The sequence below is a fragment of the Penicillium soppii genome, assembly GCF_028829465.1.
Source record: "Penicillium soppii strain IBT 18220 chromosome Unknown utg000003l, whole genome shotgun sequence".
NCBI lineage: Eukaryota > Fungi > Ascomycota > Eurotiomycetes > Eurotiales > Aspergillaceae > Penicillium > Penicillium soppii.
The window spans coordinates 3,259,730-3,280,038 of record NW_026643233.1 but is presented as its reverse complement, the minus strand read 5'-3'; the positions used below and the strand labels follow the sequence as shown (position 1 = coordinate 3,280,038).

The 20,309-nt window shown below is 46.9% G+C and overlaps 8 protein-coding genes across 8 annotated transcripts; 2 read left to right on the top strand and 6 right to left on the bottom strand.

The window, feature by feature from the left end:
* Positions 1-1,733: 1,733 nt before the first annotated feature.
* On the bottom strand, positions 1,734-4,224 carry N7529_003384 (MFS transporter; the record flags this gene model as incomplete). Its single annotated transcript, XM_057238911.1, is given in 6 exon segments — positions 1,734-2,270; positions 2,615-3,118; positions 3,197-3,288; positions 3,321-3,450; positions 3,465-3,935; positions 3,961-4,224. The coding sequence occupies 6 exon segments, from the start codon at positions 4,222-4,224 to the stop codon at positions 1,734-1,736; spliced, it is 1,998 nt and encodes a 665-aa protein (XP_057101522.1).
* Positions 4,225-4,464: 240 nt separating this feature from the next.
* On the bottom strand, positions 4,465-6,025 carry N7529_003383 (putative citrate synthase; the record flags this gene model as incomplete). The annotated part of the gene is made up of 5 exons (XM_057238910.1): positions 4,465-4,547; positions 4,602-4,684; positions 4,744-5,493; positions 5,569-5,766; positions 5,814-6,025. 5 exons carry the CDS (start codon positions 6,023-6,025, stop codon positions 4,465-4,467), a joined length of 1,326 nt encoding a protein of 441 aa, XP_057101521.1.
* Positions 6,026-6,370: 345 nt separating this feature from the next.
* Positions 6,371-6,910, bottom strand: N7529_003382 (GFA family protein; the record flags this gene model as incomplete). The annotated part of the gene is made up of 3 exons (XM_057238909.1): positions 6,371-6,451; positions 6,515-6,723; positions 6,790-6,910. 3 exons carry the CDS (start codon positions 6,908-6,910, stop codon positions 6,371-6,373), a joined length of 411 nt encoding a protein of 136 aa, XP_057101520.1.
* A 474-nt stretch (positions 6,911-7,384) lies between these two features.
* Positions 7,385-7,909, bottom strand: N7529_003381 (uncharacterized protein; the record flags this gene model as incomplete). The annotated part of the gene is made up of 1 exon (XM_057238908.1): positions 7,385-7,909. The coding sequence occupies one exon, from the start codon at positions 7,907-7,909 to the stop codon at positions 7,385-7,387; it is 525 nt and encodes a 174-aa protein (XP_057101519.1).
* Positions 7,910-8,325: 416 nt separating this feature from the next.
* N7529_003380 (uncharacterized protein) lies at positions 8,326-9,009 on the bottom strand (the record flags this gene model as incomplete). Its single annotated transcript, XM_057238907.1, has 4 exons — positions 8,326-8,379; positions 8,429-8,635; positions 8,698-8,816; positions 8,862-9,009. 4 exons carry the CDS (start codon positions 9,007-9,009, stop codon positions 8,326-8,328), a joined length of 528 nt encoding a protein of 175 aa, XP_057101518.1.
* A 1,712-nt stretch (positions 9,010-10,721) lies between these two features.
* N7529_003379 (putative C6 transcription factor (Leu3)) lies at positions 10,722-12,847 on the top strand (the record flags this gene model as incomplete). Its single annotated transcript, XM_057238906.1, is given in 6 exon segments — positions 10,722-10,818; positions 10,841-11,186; positions 11,248-11,685; positions 11,751-11,913; positions 11,932-12,010; positions 12,075-12,847. The coding sequence occupies 6 exon segments, from the start codon at positions 10,722-10,724 to the stop codon at positions 12,845-12,847; spliced, it is 1,896 nt and encodes a 631-aa protein (XP_057101517.1).
* Positions 12,848-15,319: 2,472 nt separating this feature from the next.
* Positions 15,320-17,743, top strand: optB (small oligopeptide transporter, OPT family; the record flags this gene model as incomplete). The annotated part of the gene is made up of 2 exons (XM_057238905.1): positions 15,320-17,021; positions 17,076-17,743. 2 exons carry the CDS (start codon positions 15,320-15,322, stop codon positions 17,741-17,743), a joined length of 2,370 nt encoding a protein of 789 aa, XP_057101516.1.
* Positions 17,744-18,350: 607 nt separating this feature from the next.
* On the bottom strand, positions 18,351-19,990 carry N7529_003377 (cytochrome P450; the record flags this gene model as incomplete). Its single annotated transcript, XM_057238904.1, has 3 exons — positions 18,351-18,789; positions 18,840-19,646; positions 19,698-19,990. 3 exons carry the CDS (start codon positions 19,988-19,990, stop codon positions 18,351-18,353), a joined length of 1,539 nt encoding a protein of 512 aa, XP_057101515.1.
* Positions 19,991-20,309: the final 319 nt, after the last annotated feature.

The following is a 20,309-nucleotide window of genomic DNA, read 5'->3' as shown; positions in this document are numbered from 1 at the left end:
TTTGCAACAACTTCCAAAACAGATAAGTTACATCTAGATCGTGAACTCTGACAAATACTTTCGTCCTACCCACATTTGGTCATCGCCCGTAAGTACCTTCTTTGTAGCTTATGCTAACCTTGGCGCTTCAGGGATCGATAACTTTATATCTCTGACCCTTGCATCAATTTCCTCAACTGTGCGGTCTGATTGTCTTCGTATCAGGGACTCCAGGGCCCAAGTAGCCTCCTTCGGATGGTATTTTGAATTCAAAGGTGTCAAACAGGCCATTACGCCTGATACCGTCTTGGAATCCCTATTTGAGTGATTTATAAAATCATCGAATGTGAGTACTGAGTAGGAAAGCATGAAGTAACAAGCATGATCTCTAACAACGATGCGGGGGAAAGGAACACATTGATTGATGCTTCAGATTTCACCTAGCATTCTCATGTATAAAATCAAACTATTGAATTTCATTTGATATGTTATTGATATCAATGTCAGCTGGCGACGGACGATATGTGCTTACTGGCAACGCAAAATGTTGATTGTCATGGCTGTTGCTGATATCGATTTTACTCCACAGCCATGCACGTATGCACATTGATCATGGTGCTCCAATTACACCTTGTGTCAACGGTCATGATCCTTGTCGGTCGAGTTCAGTTTTGGATCACATACCTATGAATATCAAGGCCATGATTCAGGAGGGTCGTAAATATAATGCGAAAGCAGAAAAGCTTGATTTTCTTTAGAGCTTACGTTAAACTAGTAGAAGCATGAATTTGCCCAGGGGAAACAGGGCAAGGATATTGGTGCAATTGAGCCCGTGAATATATACATGCGGAATACCGAGTGAACACACTATCTAGATGTTCTATGAGAAGAATCATGCTAGCTAGAATTTATCAAGTTTTATATAACTTTAAAAACTGCCCTACATCAGCATGTTAGCCTTTATTTTGTTGGGGACGGGTTCGATGAAATCCAACCTCTTGCCTAGACCTCAATCCACAATGTCCCACATGGCTAGTCGCAGTTGATACTTCACAACGAACTATGCCATTTCATGAGCTGCGAGCGGAGAAAAGCTAAGAATATAAAGACTCAACAACATGCGGTTGGGCTAGATGTTGTTTTCCATTGTGGAACATCCTACTGATAACTAGGACTTATGAACCTTGGAAAATTGGCACTATGTAGCACACATAAAGCTGCCTTGTCTTAGAACCTCAGTTAATCTCTTCACTACCAAGCCCAGCCCGACTAGTTCTAGTCATCACTTGCTCGGTCACAACTGGGGCTAGACCCCAGCCCGCTTTGAGGGTTTGCGGCCTGTACATGGCACTATCATCATCATCAATAGATCATAAGAATGCCTCGAACAAAAGGTCGAACAGGGTATCCCATGATTTCAACACGAAGAGTATGCAAACAAGGGTGCCGAAAAAAAACATGATTGAATATGATGGAAACAGAGTTGAAATACAGCAATTTTCATCAAGAGATGTACAACGCCCTTCTTTTCCTTCATTCATCTTCCATCTTGGGTTTGAGTGTAGAAATCTCAGAGACCATTTGAATATTATTTCTCAACTTTATCAATCGCCTCCATGGGCGAAAAATCCTAAACCTCCTGTGTAAACTAGTGTCATGAAAGCATGAGAACCGAGTATGCTCTGGATTTGCTCAATCTGGGTGCACATGAATTGGATCTAGCCAAGAATTTCATTTCCTCCATCGAGCTTCATTCAGTTTAACAAACTAGTTGCGCTCGTAGGACAATTCACAGAATAGAAGGATGTTGTCGTTGCAGTGAGAGGCACAGTGGTTGACTCTCCGTCGGCCGGTTCATGTCGGCCGAAGAAATAATTTATCGCAATGGGTGGATCAAGCCCTGTGACTTGAACAAACTTTCTGATATCAAAGCCGGACCGGGCGCTAACAGTCTCTGGGAACACATGTGCGAAGCATTCAGGAAATTCATACTGAGAATGTTGCGCAAAAAGGAGAAAGACGTAACGGTGATGGGTATTTGGGGGTGCACGAGGGGCTATGTACGAAGTTGCAGCATGACTGTCATCCTCATGGCCTTCACTTGGAATGATGAAAAAAGGATGATGGGTCCTTGTGCAATCCATCGAAAGGTTTGAATGGTACCAATGTAAAATGACTGACTGGATGTTTGTTCCAGGTAAGATAACATCAACATCGATGAAGAAGACTATATATTTTTTGCTGCATTCAAGGTCAAGGGTACCAATCTCTGGCGGTATGGTAGTTTCTTGCTAATTGTAAGTAATTGCTTTCATGACGAGAGTTTGAGAATACCTCGGATATCCAACTCCATCCCTGGACGGATCCATTGACCCCCAGGGTACCGTACATGAAGCCGATGGCCAATTATGGTAGGCCAAATGAGGACGTGCGCAGTTGTTGTAAAAGTAAAGTAACACATCCAAATAAATGAAACCATATTGAGCTCTAATGTAATTGAACAATGTGCTCACAGGACTGCGAGGGGATGAGAGCCAAGATAAATCAAGTTGCCCTAGATTCATTGATTTATAGAGGTATGTGCCTCTGCAGAATACTACGGTTCCTCGTGTATAGTTTGCTGTTGTGTATCAACATCCGCTTGCTTCTTGTGCCATTGCCAGCCCTTCGAGTAAACGACGATTAGAAGGGAAGTCACTAAGGCCATTGCTCCTGCTACGAGACCGTACGTCCATTGCATACCAAAATTGTTGATTAGGAGATTCACCACAGCTGCAGCACCAGCGCCCAAGAAACACCGGACTAGATTACTGGCAGCCATTGCGGTGGCGGGCGTATCGTAGTACAGATCCAAAATCAATATGTTCATCACGCTGTAAGCCCCCGTAATACAGAAGCAAATTACGAAAATGACCAACAGTGGCGACGAACAGGGGTGGTTCCAGAGGCATGAGCACACCTTATATGGCAATCGAAGTGCATGCAAGTATCTAAAAGAGGAAAGAAGAGTCAGCTCATACGTCCCCAGATTCTCGTTTCTGGAAGCAGCATACTGCCATTGGCAATCCAATTTGCAACCTTGCTTTCTCAATAGAAAATTCAATGATGTTCTGCTTCTGGTTTCTGTGTGTCGTTTGACCTACATCACCTCGGACTCGCCGATAGTTCCAGTCAACTAAAACTGCATTAACAGTCGCACTCAATAAGGAGCCCAAACCCGCGGGGATAAAGCAAAATCCAATGCCCAGATCGTCGAGATCACATTATTTTTTGGATAGGGCTGGAATTCCAGCTGTGATGGCGTAGTAGCTGCTAAAGATCATCCCATTTGCTAAAAGTACCAGTCCCACAGGTCGGTGGGTAAGCAGACGTAGAGTTGAGCATGGATTTGGGATTTTCACGCGACACCTCAGCACACTGGAAGATATTGCGGTACTTGAAGTGGGATTCTGCAAGTAATTCCGCATTGATCTATTCCATCCTACCAGGGGACTAGATCCATTGCCGACAATGCGACGGCAGGTTTCGGGAAAGAAACACAGTAGAGGCACACAAATTGTCCCAGCTGCGATTGCAAGAAACCAAAAGATTGCTTGCCAGCCAAAATATTTACTCAAAACACCTCCCAGGATTGGACCAATAGATGGAGCTAGGATTTTTCCTAGTGATGTGATTCCCATAGACAAGCCTCTTTCAGTAGAAGTGATGATATCGGCCGCCACTGCAGACGCAAGGGCCACAGTTCCACTACTGCTACAGCTTTGGAGAGCACGAAGAGCGAGCAATGCGGGGAAACTGTGCTGTAAAGCAAGTGCAATGTTGCCGAAGATATATATCGCAAAGCAAACAATATATGCTGGTCTACGACCTGCCTGGTCTGCAAATGATCCTGTTAGTATCGGAGCGAGACCTTGACATATCTTTGTGCCAGCTGTCAGTAATATGAAATAGTTCCTCTCTCTAAAGTGTCCATATTCATACCATGTATGTAGTGATCGTCAAATTGATTTGAGAGGCGCCGACTTGCAAGTCTTTCGCGATTGAAACCAACTCAGGGTAGTAGATATTAGCAGATAGAGGTGAAAAGCTCGATGCCAGAGCTGCAGTTAAAATAATGACGCGTTTTTGGGCAGACGTGAACTCGGAGTAAGGCTCGTTGGGAGGCGCAGTATCCAGCAAATGTGTTGATTCATTTACTGCACCATCTTGGCGCAGCATTGGCTGAATAACTTCTTGATTGGCCATGTTGAAATCACCTTAGCTTCAAATCGCGATATCAGATAAGTTGTTAGAGCAATCTTTAAGACTCAAAGAGACTCCACGGATAGTTCAACATATTTCTACTGTCACCTTCCAAGCCTCAGTTTAATCCCGCTCGGGTCATTTCTACCTAGACATACTGAATACTAGAGTAGTCTTCCCATAATCCATGTATCTCACTAATTTGACACAATTCATTACTGAAAAGGCAAGGAGGAGTTTAACCTAAATTTTGGCAACAGGATTCAATGTTGGCTCAGCGTGACCCGTGTAGAGATGAGTAGGTCGGAAAAGTTTACCCCTATTAACTGCGCCTTTGTCAGTCAAGAGGTCACTGAGGCATCGGCATATTTCACACATACCCGTATACTCTCTCCAATGTGCCATGATGCCAATAATTCGATGAGCTAGCATAGCCGCCGGAATGATATCCGGCTCAAATCCACTGCCAAGCATCAGCATATCATACATGATACTCAGACTTTGCGCAGTATGACGGCCTACATTCCAGTAAAAACAAAGTTCCCGTAAAAGTCCGCGTTAGGATACAAATCCCTACTATGAAAGTAATCATCTTTTTCCGCTGCGTTCTCAATCGCTTCGGCAATTTGCAGTAAGGGTTGATGCACACCGGTCAAATCCTTGAGAATGCTCTGGATGGGTCGCACGCGCGGATCCATTCCTTTGTACGTGCGATGGCCATAGCCGAATAACTTTTGTTTGCCCGTTTTTATTTCATCCATAAAAGCTGGGACGTTCTTTGGCTCTCCTATTTCACGTATAGCGCGCTGGGCAGACTCCGTAGCTCCAAAGTGCAAGGGCCCATGGGCTGCGCTTATAGCTGCTATCAAACAAGATACTGGGTCTGTCAAAGATGAGGCTGTCACAAGTGCTGTGAAAACCGATAAGGCCATCCCGTGCTCGGCATTGAGGTTTCCAAAACGACGGAAACAAGAAACTCGTACAGGATCTGGGGCGTTTGTTTGGGGATCTATGAGACCGGCCATTGTGAAGAAATTTTCATAATATGTCTGGTTGAGGGATGGGGGTCTGCAGGCAATGCCGAGTCGGTGGCAGCGAACGACCCCGAAGACCACAGCATAAGCCGCTATCGTTTGGAGAATAACTCGATCGGCTCGTGTTAAGTCATTTTGGTAAAGTGTCGCGTTTCCAGATGCGGGGATAATTTCAGGTAGGCAGGCTAGGTATGCTGAAAGGCCCACGAGAATTAGAGGTAGTGGACTTGTTGTGCGTCTGCACAGATAGTTAGTTACTGAGGATTTCCAAGTATTGTCAACGGAGAAGGCGTATTTGATAAAGTAAACTTACGGAATATTCAAAATGCTCTGGCGCACGACATCGGGCACCTCTTGCATATGTTGTGCCAGCTGGTGGCGGAGCTCTTCGCGTTGACTCTCTGTTGGGTATCTCGCCCACAATAGCAGATACAGCATTTCTTCAAATTCTGCTCCCCAAAGCTGCTCCAAGGTATATCCGCGATACAGGAGTAGGCCGCGCTCATGGTCACTGAAAATAAATAAGCCAACCCAGCAATGTCACTGTGTGATACTCACGAAAAGCTGATAGCCGAATCTGTCACCGCAGTATTTTGCAAGCCTGGATCATGGACGCGTAATCCATGAGCAACTTGGTCGGCGCGGTTACTTCCAACCGAGTCTGCCTGGATATGTTGCAAATCAGTCGCGCGGATAGCATTTCGATAGATTGGGATTTCATAATTCGCATCAGTCCGTGAGTCGCGGATAAACAAAATACCAGAAGACATATTTCAAGACAAGACTAGCTTATGAGCAAAATAAATCTGGATGGGTTACAATTCTAAAACAATGGCATAAGTTGGTTTATTAAGATCGTATTCGGGGGATATACATACCTATTTCTTAACCTTTGTTTTAGGCATAAGCTGCCAAGACACAGCCAAACGCACACTTGGTCTCACCTGAATGCACCGAGATTACTTCGGATAAGCAGTGTGTTTGGACTACAACAAGGACATACAACATATATAATGTGAATGTTTTGATTGGATTATCAATGCACGTCATATTGGACTTTATTGTTGTTCGTAATAAATCATTATAAACCCTTTCCTTTCTTCCAGCCTTAGCGCTTACTCAGGCATGTGCTTGAAGGGGTGGGCAAGAGATTCCTGACAGAAGGGAAGCTTGCTGACAGTCCAGATCTCAGTGTCCTGTAACAAATGTGTCAGCGAAATCCATGATCTAAAATCCCAAATTCCAACGGTTATGCTTACGGGCTTCAGGTTCTTCTTGATCTCAGTGTCCAGGGTACCAGCCTTGAGAGCGATGATCTCGGGAGCGGCATCTGGATCATGGGCGATCGGGGAGCCACACTCAGAACAGAAAATACGGTGGACAGCATGGCCGGAGGAGCCCTTGCCAGCCCAGCTCTTGGTAGGTCCCTTGATGGTCAGCTTGTCCTTAGGAACAACAGTAACCAGAGCTATCAAAGAGTCAACAATTGCCATTCAATATTGGAGGTAAAGTTCCAGGTATTGCGAGGACTAACAATAGGTAGAGCCAGTTTGGCGCTGGCAGTCGTCACAGTGATCATAAGCAGTGATCAAAGGAGCTTCAACGTCCACGGTGTACGTGACGGCTTTGCAAAGGCAGTGTCCGGAAAGAGGCATATTGAATAGTTTGATTCTCGCAAGGTACTTGGGATATGAGGACCTTCGGGAGGAGGGAAGGGAAGGTATTTAAGGACAGATAATCTCCCTCAACCCTGGCTCCAATGTACAATATGATATATATATTTTTTTGATTTAATTACATATGTAAGAATAGGCTATTGTTTTTGAGCTTTTCAATGATTTGTCAAGTCAAAACTACTTATTCATTCTATATACCAATGTCGGTGAGCGAAGTACCCAGTACATGAGAAACACCCGTTGCGTCATTACTACAACACAAGAATTTTGTTGAGCTCCAGTCTTTTAGTTTCCCTACAAATGAAAAAACGAAAAGAATCCACTTGAATTCCACTTTATTCCAAATTGAATTTAAAACCTCTGCTGACTATGAATTTATTGGTTCACGCAGGCCTGAGAGCTGCAAGGCAATGACAAATAATTGCAATTAATTGTCCCCGCCAGGGAGCCCTTTTACCCCTCCAAGTCATTATTGACATTAGTCCTAGCCACAAGTCGCGCCACTAATGTCGAGTGAGATTTCTCAATGTTTCGACGCACAAAGAATGATGTACCCAACGGACACTGTAATTCAACTTTCTCCCGGAGATACAATCCTTCTGGCTTATCTTTCAGCTCGGGCTCAGCTTCCGCCCCCGTCCGATTGGAGTAGACACTCCATTCATTCCGAATGTGAACCCCCAGAGGAGCATATATATGAGTTTGCAGACCACGGGGTGTGTTACGGAAGCTTGCCAAATAACGGATTCGACCTTGGAGTAAACCTCTAGGGAGGTAATCGAGACGGTCGGTGAGTGTATACCAGACGTTGAGAGGTTCGTCCGGTGCATCTGCTGGCGGTTGGCACCGCTCGTAGTGGATCACCAAAGGGTTTTGTTCAATCATGGCTCCATGATCGTGAAGCTTGTCTATGATTGTTTTCTCGGAGAAAGAAGAGTCGAGAAGTGTGAAGCTGGATAACTCGCTTTGCCTCTGCATTGTGATTGATCAACGTGCAGAAACCAGTTCCTAACAAGCTGCGACTGTGATACCCCGCTAATTGGTATAAGTATTTGTAAATTCCTGTAAAATGTTACGTCGGACAATTATTCCCACAGCTTTACCGTAAAACTCGTCGATCGTCTTGGCAACATGCTCTGTGCATCCAAGGCAACCAAAATAGCGGGACAGGGAACTTTTGGCCCCCTATTACGGATAATTACTCTTAAAATGGATGATAGCCCCAGGGATGATAATCGGACACTTCAAATTGAGCTCTCAAATACCTTTTTGATCTATTTTTGTAACACACATGACATCAGTCATCTTTAAACTGGCAGTAGTAGAATATATTATTTCATTTGTTAATACTTTGATATGTTCAAATTAGCTATTTTACACTGCAGCACGGATTGCTAAAGGCTGCCAAAGCTGCCTCGTCGAGCATTATCGATTCTATCGGCTGCACTCTGCAGGGCTGTCAGGAACCTATCATTGGAGGTCTTAAGGCCCACTTACCTGAATCTGAGCTGCCCTTCCTCCTCGAGGGTTTTGACCGCCATAAGCCAAAGCTTCAGCATGTTGCGCATTCCTTGCCTCGTCTTTTGTGACGAATCCAGGGACATTTGCAGCAGAAATAAGCCCTAACGCTTCGTTATTCTCGGCAATCGACCGAACCTGGGCGGAAACATAGCCAACGCCAGGCGGTTGATTGAATGCTCGACCCTAGGGAACCCTTTGTGTTAACGTTTTCATACTCGTAATATATTTCTACCAACACTACTGACCTCTGTGGCTTGAACTTCGTCTGCATCTGCCAGCGAGATCTCAGTTGATGGTTTCCGCGCTACCTCGTTGACCTTATCTTCAAATTTCATTTGTCTCATTGACAGACTCTGTGCCGTTGCTATTGACGATCAGTCCTGTTCTGCTTATAGAAAGCAAAGTTGACCTTCACCAGCTGGTCCGCCCCGCGCAGGTCCATGCCCTGTCAACGCACTCTCTGCCTGGGAGATGGCTGACACGTCATCTGGTGTGATGCGCTGGCCGCTCTCAGCAGCGAGCTGGATTTCAGCGACAGTAGGAATATCGAAACTCATGATAAATGCAGAGGATTAATGGTATTTGCTGTTTGATTTTCTGATCTCGTTGTGTTGTTCTATATAGTTCGGCTTCGGAGGCAGTGATGTCACGGTGAAGGCATCGCGCTCTTTCCATATTGCCTCCTATCATCGGTGGTGGTGGCGTTTGTCTGCTAAATCCAGGCCTGATGGAACATTCTTTTTGATTGAGCTGAATTCGCGGGGGATGTGACAGACCCCCAAATTTGCCAATTTCCAGAAGGAAATACTCTTTATCACCACAATTACCAAGTCCTGACTCCGTGGAGAGGAGTCTAGACTACGATGAGGAGACTCTGTACAACATACTCGAAGTTGCTCTGATCTTAAAGTAGTCACGAGAAGCTGCTAGAGTCACACTAAATTGCCAATTTTAGTCGTTGACAAATATTCATCGAGCTTCTGGAAATCGTTCCATAGATGACCTGCTACAGTTGCCCCTGTTAGTCCCAGCCAGAGAACACCCAAATGGCCAGTCATAATCCGCAGTAGAGCTTCGGCTTTGCCGCCTCGCCATCGACCACGCTCCAGACGAACAGCAACTGAACACCAACCACATACAGCAAAGGTTAGTCCCAAATTACGTGATTTGGCACGGTGGCTATCTGTGATGTACTGTAGTGCCCCCACCGAATGATCCCCTCGAGGTGTGAACCCATGGAAACGAACCCAAGTCACATAAGTGTGCCCTTTAGTTTAGCCGCGAGTTCGTTCATCAGAGTCCTTTAGATTTCCTGGCAATGAGGAGCTGGGCAAAAACATTTTATACTATCCCAAAGTCGCCTTTACAAAGACTCATGCCCCATTATACGGTAGCGTTTTGTTAATTTGAAAGACTGGTAATTCGGGCTGTAAAGTTCAGGTTTATGTTGGTTCTATGTTGGTTTTCCGACTGGCCAACTCTACAGCACCTTTTGGCGTCATGACACTTCCAAGGTTGCTGCACCTGGTAGCATTTCAATGCATCATTCACTTAAAATAGAGGCTCAAAGTAAAGATTGTGAGCCACTTCCAAGGGTGCTCAATTTCCATATATATACATACTCAACAACCCGAATGGGATTCAAAGTATCAAGCCAACAACCTTAGAAAGACTTTCTATCAAAATTGTACATATGGTCCTGAGGTCCTGGCATTATTCATCACCTGGGCATCAATTTCTATTGAACAGTATAATACATATTTGCTCAATAGTCCTACGGTTGATGCATGTCAATCTTAGAAGGACCCTAACGATGTGTTTCGCCCTTGATATGCATTAGGTAAGCAAAAGAATATATTGGCGGCAATAAGGCGGCCAGCATATGCCAAGGCGGTGTGCCAGGCCATTTGGCCCCCGTCACATGACATATTCATCCATCCAGCCAATCAGAAGCTCGTCATCATCCCGTTACCGGGATTGAGCTTCACAAGACCTCTTTCTTCTTCTACTTGATCACTTTAAGCGACAAAGGGAAACAGGCTAGAATACCGGTGCCGCTTTGCCGCTAGCATGGAGTCTCAATATCAACTTGAAGCCCCAGGCAACACAGAGTATGACATCCAATTCTGTCCTTGGATGCACGCTAAGATGAGATACAGAGTAGTACCCAAGAAAGGAAAAAAGGCGTGCACCCAGTGCCGTCAACAAAAGGTCTTGATTATTCTTCCATAAGTTCAAAGCTTGAATTGACCGCCATAGTCCAAATGCGATGTCTGGAGAAACGAAACTGCTCCGTGTTCCCGCTGCAAGAAATATGGTTATAAATGCACTATTAATGGTGCCTTCACGAGGGAACACAAGCGTCGGTAAGAATTCACAAACCAGCAGAAAGGAGTGAATTCACCTTACGAATCCCCGTTTATAGGCGATTGAACGAACTTGAAAGAGAGAAAGAGCAGTTACGCCAACAACTGCAGATTTCCCGGCACTTGCCCACCGTTCACCCGTCCATTACCCTACTACCGGCACCATCGAGGATGGGAGTCTCGGCTGGACAGAACTCAAGTGTTGTATCAGAACTTTCACAGAGCTTATCATCATCTTATCCTGAGCACCGTTTTGAGCTTACGAATTGCACACCGGGTACAATGATGCAGGGCAATGACGCTACAAAGTCGCGGTCTCTGAAGGGTATTACGGTCACCGGAGAGGAGATTGATGATTTATACGAAATGTATCTCTGTCCACAGCATACTCCGGGATGATCTGTTTGGTTTGTTTCTAACTTCGATCAGATTTTTCCGTCACTATGCCTCATTTCTCCCCATTCTCGATGCGCAAACCAGGCCGGATGCCTATTACGGGCAGTCACCATTCCTCTTTTGGACCGTGATTGGCGTTTGTAGTCGATCATATCGCGGTAACCCTACATTGCAGACAGCATTGGCTCAGGAGGTCACAGAGATGGCGTTCATGTCGGTCTTGTCGCCCTGCGCTCCGTGGTATACGATTCAAGGCATGTTGCTCCTTTTAACATGGCCGTTTCCGAAAGAAAATCGCCCGGACGTGACATTTCCTCTGAGTGGAATGTTGTTACATGTGGCTATGCAAAACGGCTTCCATATCCCGATGTCCAGTCATGAGTTTTCTCGAGTGAAAATTCCAGCGCCATCAGAGCTGGATATGGTCCGACGCTCGGAACTCTGGGCTCATTGTGTTCTTGTGTACCAGCGGTGGGTATTTATGTCTTGCAGCGAGCATCATCTTGCAAAATTAACCGTGCTGATCAATCGAGTAGATCGTGTGTCATCAAAGGTCAATCACCCCGCAATCTAGGCAGCTTGGCACAGGACCCTACCCAACGGCAGATGCTGTTTGATATGATAGCTCCAGAGCTGGCTCAAAAGCTCAGATGCCAGGAGCTGGTTGGAAAATGTAGTGAGGCTGTTCTTGAAAATGGAGTGCGTTCCATGTCGCAGGACCAGGAGGTGGCTTTGGATAAGTTGTTGCGAGCATACGAAGACCAGCTTAATGGCATTGAGCTGCAGGCCGTAGCTGGTATGTTCTACCCTCAAACTTTCCGACACTTCACCTCACTGACGACGTATGTCCTCTGCTATAGACGATGAAAGATATCATCTCCTCCTTTGTCGGATGGCAATACAGAGTTTCCACTTCTACAAGACGCAGACAACGGTTTCTAGCGGATGTCTCCCACGTCTCATAGTCACCGCTTGCAACTTGATAGACTATATCCAAGCCTTGACAGACAGGATGGGATTCCTCTCCATGGCGCCAATCCAAATCGGGTTCGGTCTACTACTTGCATCGATGTCACTCCTGCGTATTCTCAAAAGCAAAGTTGCCTCGAGCGGGCTGGAAACTAGCCGTGCTCGTGCCTCATTTTTCACTGCCATCAATCTGGCCAAACAAATGTCGACTGACAGGACCGATACAGCGGCCAAAACAATCACAGTGTTGAACCAGCTCTGGAATAGTAGCAAAGCATTCCACAAGGCTGATGGCTCGGAATACACTGCTCTTCGGATCCGTAGTCGCTTGATTTTGAGTCAGATCCTTGACGCTGTCTGGTGGTGGCGAGATGAATTTGACCCCCACACTAGTGTCAAAGTACGTGGCGCTGATACAGCCGATGGGAGTACCTACTCGAAAGCCAATGTACCCTCCCGAACAAATGGAGGGAATACCTTCGTGGGAAGTGACCAAACTCGAGAGCCACCCGGCGGTGCTTTGCAGAACATCAGTCCACCGCAAGAACAGTTCATGATGGACGAGGATTTTTTTGCCAAATTTGAGTGGGCCATAAGTGAAGAAGAGTTCCTTTCACTGGGAGATTTCTCTGCGGACTGGTCATCAGCCAACAATTTACCATGAGTGTATCTGAAGACGGTCTCGATTCTGTACCAAGACGTCTGTCCCGGTTGAGGATTGGACTGACACGACTGCCGATCAGGCATTCTTCGATACTATTTGATACCCACGTGCTGCAGCTACCATGCAGACTGATAACGGGCCCTAGTTATATCTACGAGTTAAATAATTGCCGATGGTGATATCGCGGCTAATATAATCTGCATACATCAACCGACTCCACGATTTGACGAGGCCGTGGTGCCGTGTCGAGTTGTCAAAACAAAGATCTCACCGGCAGATCCGAGCCCTTGGTTCAAACATTCTTGTCAGTATCGAGGCGGGATCTATGCTTGCGGGCGGCATTGTACGCGTGGCTCGCAAGATCGCTGCCGTTCGATTGGGTGCCGAGTGGGCCTGACTAGTAACTGCAGCCCTCTGGTTTGATATGGAAATGGTCCGCAGGAAACGGAGGAAATCTGTTCCAAGGAGATATAGAATAAGGCATATGTAAGTTGATATAGTTGTCGCGGGGAATGATCCTCCCATGACCATATCGACTGCACCACTATTCGTCTGTAACATTTGTGAGTTAAGAGTTATTTAAATTGGAAATTGCTTGCAACACGTTGCTCTCTCTCTACCCTTTCACTCTTGTTTTTTTTTTAGCTTTCATTTCCGTGCTTCATTGTCTGCTCATAATCTTATGCATATATTCAAAGTGGAAGGGATCAGATCAAGGGGCTAAAGCCCCTCGGCTCAGCTTTGCCCTCTCGTTCACACCGAGCCTCGGGATTTCGAGGTTAATATGTGTGCTTTGATTTTTGTCACAGGAAGAATTCCCATTGGATACCTCTTTCAGCTCTTTCGTCGGAGATTCAACTACATGTCCCAACCCCTCTAATTCCATACCTGATTACGTTCGATTAATTCAAAGTCTTCGATCGTTTCTCATGTCACGCGATACTATCATCACATGAGATATCTCGCCTCTGTATCGACCAATGGGCAGTAGTTAGTTATCGATTAGCGCCACGCACCCCTTGCAAGTCCGTGGGGCCTCCGGTCTGAGACACACGAAACAAGCCACCACGATACTAACATTTGCCACTAACTCAGCAACGACCTTGTCATTTTCGGGTGATATTGACAGTTAACCGACGCAAGCCCATCTGGAGATCCGCTAGAAAAGTTTCCCCGCATTGTTGAGGCCGGGAGACACGGCTAATATTTTATTTCACAGATTTACATTACCTTGAGTTGCCAGTTCCAGTTCACAGATGTTGCAATGATTATATGGCTCACATATATGGTGATTTTCCGATCTAAAATCGGATTTTTATCTCCATTCCTTCCTATCTTCCGAGGATTATGACTACCGGGAATCGCCTAAAATTGAAAGATAAGACTGGGTTTCCGCCAGTTCCCCCGGAATGTCTTGGCATCGGCTGTAAGTATAACCTTTTTGGATCAAACCATTTTACTTAGCGCCGGAGATTGTGCCGCTGGGTTGAAGAAAGAGATATTATTGGTTGACTATTATTTTAGCTGCAATGTTAGGTGCAATTTTAGCTGTAAAGCTAGGACAAATAGGGCTGGTAGTTGCGCTGTTCATACTTTAGTCCAAGACTTGCTTGTAATGGCTTATCACTAAACAAGCTCTCCGCAGATTTGCCGCATTTTCTTGGAAGGGGTTTGAATCCTTTTTCAACATAAAACATACACGAATAGATGAGGACTCGGATTTTCCATGAATACACCTGAACTACCCCTCGGAGTTACCTCGGATCATTCTCATTCACCTTCGGTTCCTATGGGTTCCTATGGATTAATACAATCAATTTACTTAGGTTTGATTGGATATATGGTGTCTTTGTCCTGGCATACATCTAATTACATATATACATATCACTAATTAGGTTAGTTATTCGTATGTTTCAAGATCTGGACTATAATTCGAGAATCCAAAGTAACCCAAGAAACGCCACAGCTTAGTTCAAATACTCGAAATGCCATATCAGGGGTCTGTGAGCTCTAATCGTGAGGCCAAATCTCAATATCTGAATGGATTGATTGGTTGTGCTTGCGTCTGTCCTTGTTCAGGTGTAGTTCTGGTATTACCAACATGTAATGTACTATGTGTACATATGCATATATGCACACTACCCTAGATACGCTCCCTGCCCCGTGGCTTTTACGCCTCAGTTCGTTTTGCCTCTTCTCACTTCTTCCTCTACATTACTTTCTCCACTTTTCACCTCCGGTCAAATCACTTTTCTCCCTTCTATCCCTAGTGAGTTCCCGCCTTGGTGGGGTTACATTCCACCATTGCAGATAAGTTCGATATATTGCCTTCGATAAGGCGGACGGACTTCCGTCGGCCTCGTGGTGACTCCAGCCTTAAATCACGTCGAGCACCCCCTTCCTTTTGCTTTCCTTCTACATGCCCCCCTTCTTCTCTCAGTGAACCTCACGTCTGTGCTTCACTATTCCATCATGGAGAAGGACGAGTCTGTCGCTGTCACCACTGGTGCCATGGTCGATGAGACTGCACCTGATGAAGCTCTCAAGCAACTCCGCAACCTGAAAGCCCACCACCACTGGGATCCTAATCTTCCCGAGGACGTTGTCGAAGAACTTGATGAGGCCTTGCACACATCTGACGCGAAGACCCAGGTGACCATCGCCCATGAGCTATTAGATAACTCCCCCTACCCTGAAGTCCGAGCTGCAGTTCCCAATCACGATGAGGGTGGGGCTGTCAACACAATTCGTGCCTGGACCATTGGATTGATCTTCGCAACCATTGGCTCGGCCCTCAACATGTTATTCTCCATGCGTCAGCCCTACATTGTCATCCCTTCATACATCGCTCAGGTCGTTGCCTACCCGGTTGGCAAGGCTTGGGAGAAGTTCGTTCCTGCTAAGAGATTCCGTGTCTTCGGTCGTGAGTTTGAGCTCAATCCAGGCCCTTTCACCAAGAAAGAGCATGCAATTGTGGTTATCATGGCAAACGCCACCTTCGGGGGTGGCGCCGCCTACGCGACCGATGTGCTCTTGGCTCAGCGTGCCTTCTACAAACAAAGTTTCGGCTGGGGCTTCGAGATCCTTATGTGTATCTCGACCCAGATGTTGGGCTTTGGTATGGCTGGATTCTTCACCCGATTTTTGGTGCAGCCTGCCGCCATGATTTGGCCCTCGACTCTCATCAACACATCTCTCTTTGCTGCGCTACACGATCGCACGCTGCCAGATCCTAGCAAGGTCGCCGGTTGGAAGATTGGAAAGTACCGCATGTTCCTCTATGCCATGATTGGCTCTTTCTGCTGGTACTGGTTCCCAGGATACATCGCACCTTTCTTGAGTGTCTTCGCCTGGGTAACTTGGATCAAACCCCAAAACGTCGTCATCAATCAGCTTTTCGGTGGTGTAACTGGTCTTTCACTCATTCCAATGACCTTTGACTGGACTCAAATCTCCGGCTTTAACTTCAGCCCTCTCATCGCCCCCTGGTACGCCATCTCCAACACTCTGATTGGCATGGTCATCTTCTTCTGGATTGTTACACCTGCCATTCACTTCTCCGGAATGTTCTACTCGGAGTACCTTCCCATTAGTGACTCCAACAGTTACGCCAACACTGGTGTTAAATACGATGTCCACGAGATCCTTACGCCCGAGTTTACCTTTGATCCTGTGAAATATGAAAATTATTCTCCACTGTTCCTATCCACGACCTTCATGATCTCATATGGTCTGTCATTCGCCAGTATTATCGCTGTGCTCGTTCAAACCGGCCTTTTTAACGGTTCTGATATCTGGGCTCGGTTCCGTCGGGTCGGTAGAGAAGAGGAAGATGTCCACGGTCGGCTCATGGCCCGCTACAAGACTGTACCTTTGTGGTGGTATGCAGGTGTCTTCCTGGCTATGATGGCACTTGGTTTCGGAGTCGTGCTGGGCTGGCCCACTCATATGAGCTGGTGGTCTTTCATTATTGCGTTGGTGATCGCAGCTGTGTGGTTTGTCCCCATTGGAATCGTCAAAGCTTCTACCAACATCGATATTGGTCTCAATGTCATCACGGAGTTCATCATTGGTTACATGCAGCCTGGTCGCCCCATGGCAATGATGCTGTTCAAGACATTTGGCTACATCACCATGTACCAGGGAATGTACTTCTCCCAGGATTTGAAAATTGGTAAGCCCTTCATAATGCCCTTTCCGTCAATTCATTATACTAATACCCCATCAGGTCACTACATGAAGATTCCTCCCCGTGTGTCTTTCATGGCGCAGATGATTGCATGTCTGTGGTCGTCTCTGGTCCAGATCGCTACGATGAACTGGGCTCTTGGTGCTATCAAGGACGTATGCAGCGCGGACCAGGTCAACCATTACAGTTGCCCGAACGGTCGTGTGTTCTTCAACGCTTCTGTCATCTGGGGTGTCATTGGTCCGGCCCGCATGTTCTCCATCGGCCAATTGTACTCACCACTCATGTGGTTCTTCCTCGCCGGTGCCATTCTCCCTGTCATCATCTACTTCGCTGCCCGCACCTGGCCTAAGAGCCCCATCAAGTACCTCAACGCACCTATTCTCTTTGGTGGCGCTGGTCTAATCCCCCCTGCCACACCACTGAACTACCTGTCCTGGGGCATTGTTGGCTTCGTCTTCAACAAGTTTATCCGCGACCGCTGGCGGGGATGGTGGATGCAGTACAACTACGTCCTCTCCGCAGGATTGGACGTCGGTCTTGCGCTGTGCACCATTTTAATCTTCTTGACTCTCAACTTGACCGACACCAATTTCCCATCTTGGTGGGGAACTGACATCGCGGGCGGTACAATGGACACAACAAACAAAGCCATTCAGAACCCCATCGCCCCTGGCGGTAAACCATTTGGACCTGCCAAGTGGTAAGTTATTGCATTTGCTACGCCAATGGCTTGTACAACGAAGCTCGAGTTTCATCATGCAGGATCAGGTGGATTATGGTCAGTGAGGGCTTTTCATTGCTCGGATAATCCGATTAATTCACGCCAGTCACGATATTTTACGACCCCATAATACTATTAACGTCTGTCTTTTCCAATCATATGAAACGAGCAAAGCCGATAGATTCGTGTAAAAATGTACGATGTAGGAAAATGAACTAGCAGTGTGAGTCAGTTATGTCTTTCCGTATAACTAGGCCGCAGTCTGTATCTCAGGTGCGGAGGATACGGCAGCTTTGTTGCACATACACAATTTGATCGCAATGCAAATAATATAGAAATTACAATACATACACTCATCACGCTTCTTATACATGACAGCCACAAGCTTATATCAAATCGGAAAACGACAAGTCAAAAAGAAATTCATCAGTGGCTGCAGTGCCAGCTTGCCCCTAGGCAAATCAGATACGACGACCAATCTCTTCAAATCATGATAGCACATATTGATCCAAAAGATCCAATATAACATCCCAAGACGTTCCATTCCTCCCTAGGTCCAACCTATGTTCAACAGTCTTCCAGAAAAGGATTTAAACTCGACGACGACGCATACCAACGTCCAAACCAAGAGGCTTACGCAGGAAACCCTCACGAGTCTCCATGGGGCCGTCCTGCTGCATCTCAAACTCGAACAGGCGGAAGACAGTGGCGCATATGACAAGGAGCTCCATCTCAGCGACGTTGCGACCGACACAAGCACGAGGACCGTGACTAAATGGGATGAATGCGGCCTTCTGACGGGCGCTGAGACGCTCGGGGGACCAGCGCTCGGGAACAAATTCCTCGGCATCAGCACCCCAGATCTCCTTAGAGCGGTGGATGGTGTAGCTGGGCACAGAGAGGACATCACCGGGATTGAAGGTGTGTCCGCAGATCACGACAGGAGCAGCGCCAGCGGGAATCTCGCGGGGAAGACCCATGGCCGACGTGCTATGGATGCGCATGGTTTCCCAAATGACGTATTGGAGGCTGAAGGTTGTCAGTTTGTTGTGGTTATAATCCAGTGCAGTGGAACTTACTAGGGAATTTCCTTGACCATGGCATGGGTAGGAACTTCGATGTCCTTGGGGATAGATTCGTCGAGAGCCTTGCGCAGCTTAGGAAGCACATGGGGAGTACGCATACACCAGTAGAGGATAGCGCAAGCGGTGTTGGAAGTAGTATCAGAGCCGGCGATCAGCTGGGTGAGCGCTTCGGCAGTAAGTTCGGCACGCTCGAGCTGGTTGCCGTTACCATCCTTTCCTTCCATCAAGCGGGCGAGCAAGTCAACACGGGTGTTGTTGGCCATGACCTCGGGCTTGAGACGTTCATTGACACGTGCAATAGCAATGCCAGCCAGGTTCTCAACGGCCTGGATGCCTTCAGTAAAGAAGCGGTCGGGGAGGTACTTCGCAAAAGGAATAAGAGAGGGCATGCAGCCCAGCGCAGCGGAGACCTCACCACGACGGTTGAGGACCTCGACGGCGGCAACATACTTGGGCGGGTCCTTGGGGTCCTTGCGCATCTCGGCAATATCCTTGCCCTTCACAAGCATGCCGAATGGAGCACCAAAGGCTAAATCACCGATGATGTCAAAGGCAAGATAGTTGAACCAGTTCAGGGCGTCGAGGCTAGCATAGCCAGTCTTGGGGTTACCCTGCAGGTCAGACAGACGCTGCCATTGCTTCACAAACTCCTCAATGTTGCCGTGGATGTACTGCTCGAACTGACCAATGGACTTGGCACTGAAGGTGTGGGCGACGGTTTTGCGTTTGCGCGAGTGCTCGGCACGGTCACGGGTGTTGAACAAGCCACGGCGGATCGAAACGAAGGCGTCGTAGAAGTCACTGGGAGGAGTTAATTGGAGCAATTAGGAATGTGGAGAGTCAACGACGTACGCTTTCAAGAAACCGTTGCCGTGTCCATAGATGCTCTGAATGGCAGCATCATCGGCAACGGAGACCTGGGTGGGCGAAATGCGGACCAACTTTCCATATTTCTTGTGGGCATCGTCGACAGAGATGTACTTTTGGCCCTGGCGAGCCTGGATCAAAAGCCAAACGTTCGTGAAAGCAGCAAACCCGGGAGCGGGAATATCACGCAGATGCGACCGTTGCAGGTATGGCACGAGGTAATAGGCTGCGGCAAGCCCAAGCAGAATGAACGGAACGTTCTCGAGTGTCACAAACATTGTGGGATATGTCGGAGTGATTAGGATTGGACGAAAATATCGCCGAATAGGAGCGGCAACGAGCCGAGTATATGGGTATACAAAGGTCGATCAACGTTGAAGATCACCCTGCAGCTTGGAGGAGACACACCAAAGAGGGGAAGATATATGAAGATGATTGTATGTTCAACAGGGATGCAAGGAGATGCAACAGTAAATCACAGATATATTCAAAGATCCATGATTCCCAAATATTGCGTATCAAGAGTGATATTTATGAAGGGCTTCGTATAGGTAGCAAATCGATCCCCGAGGCAAAGGGTGAAGAACGGGAAGCAGT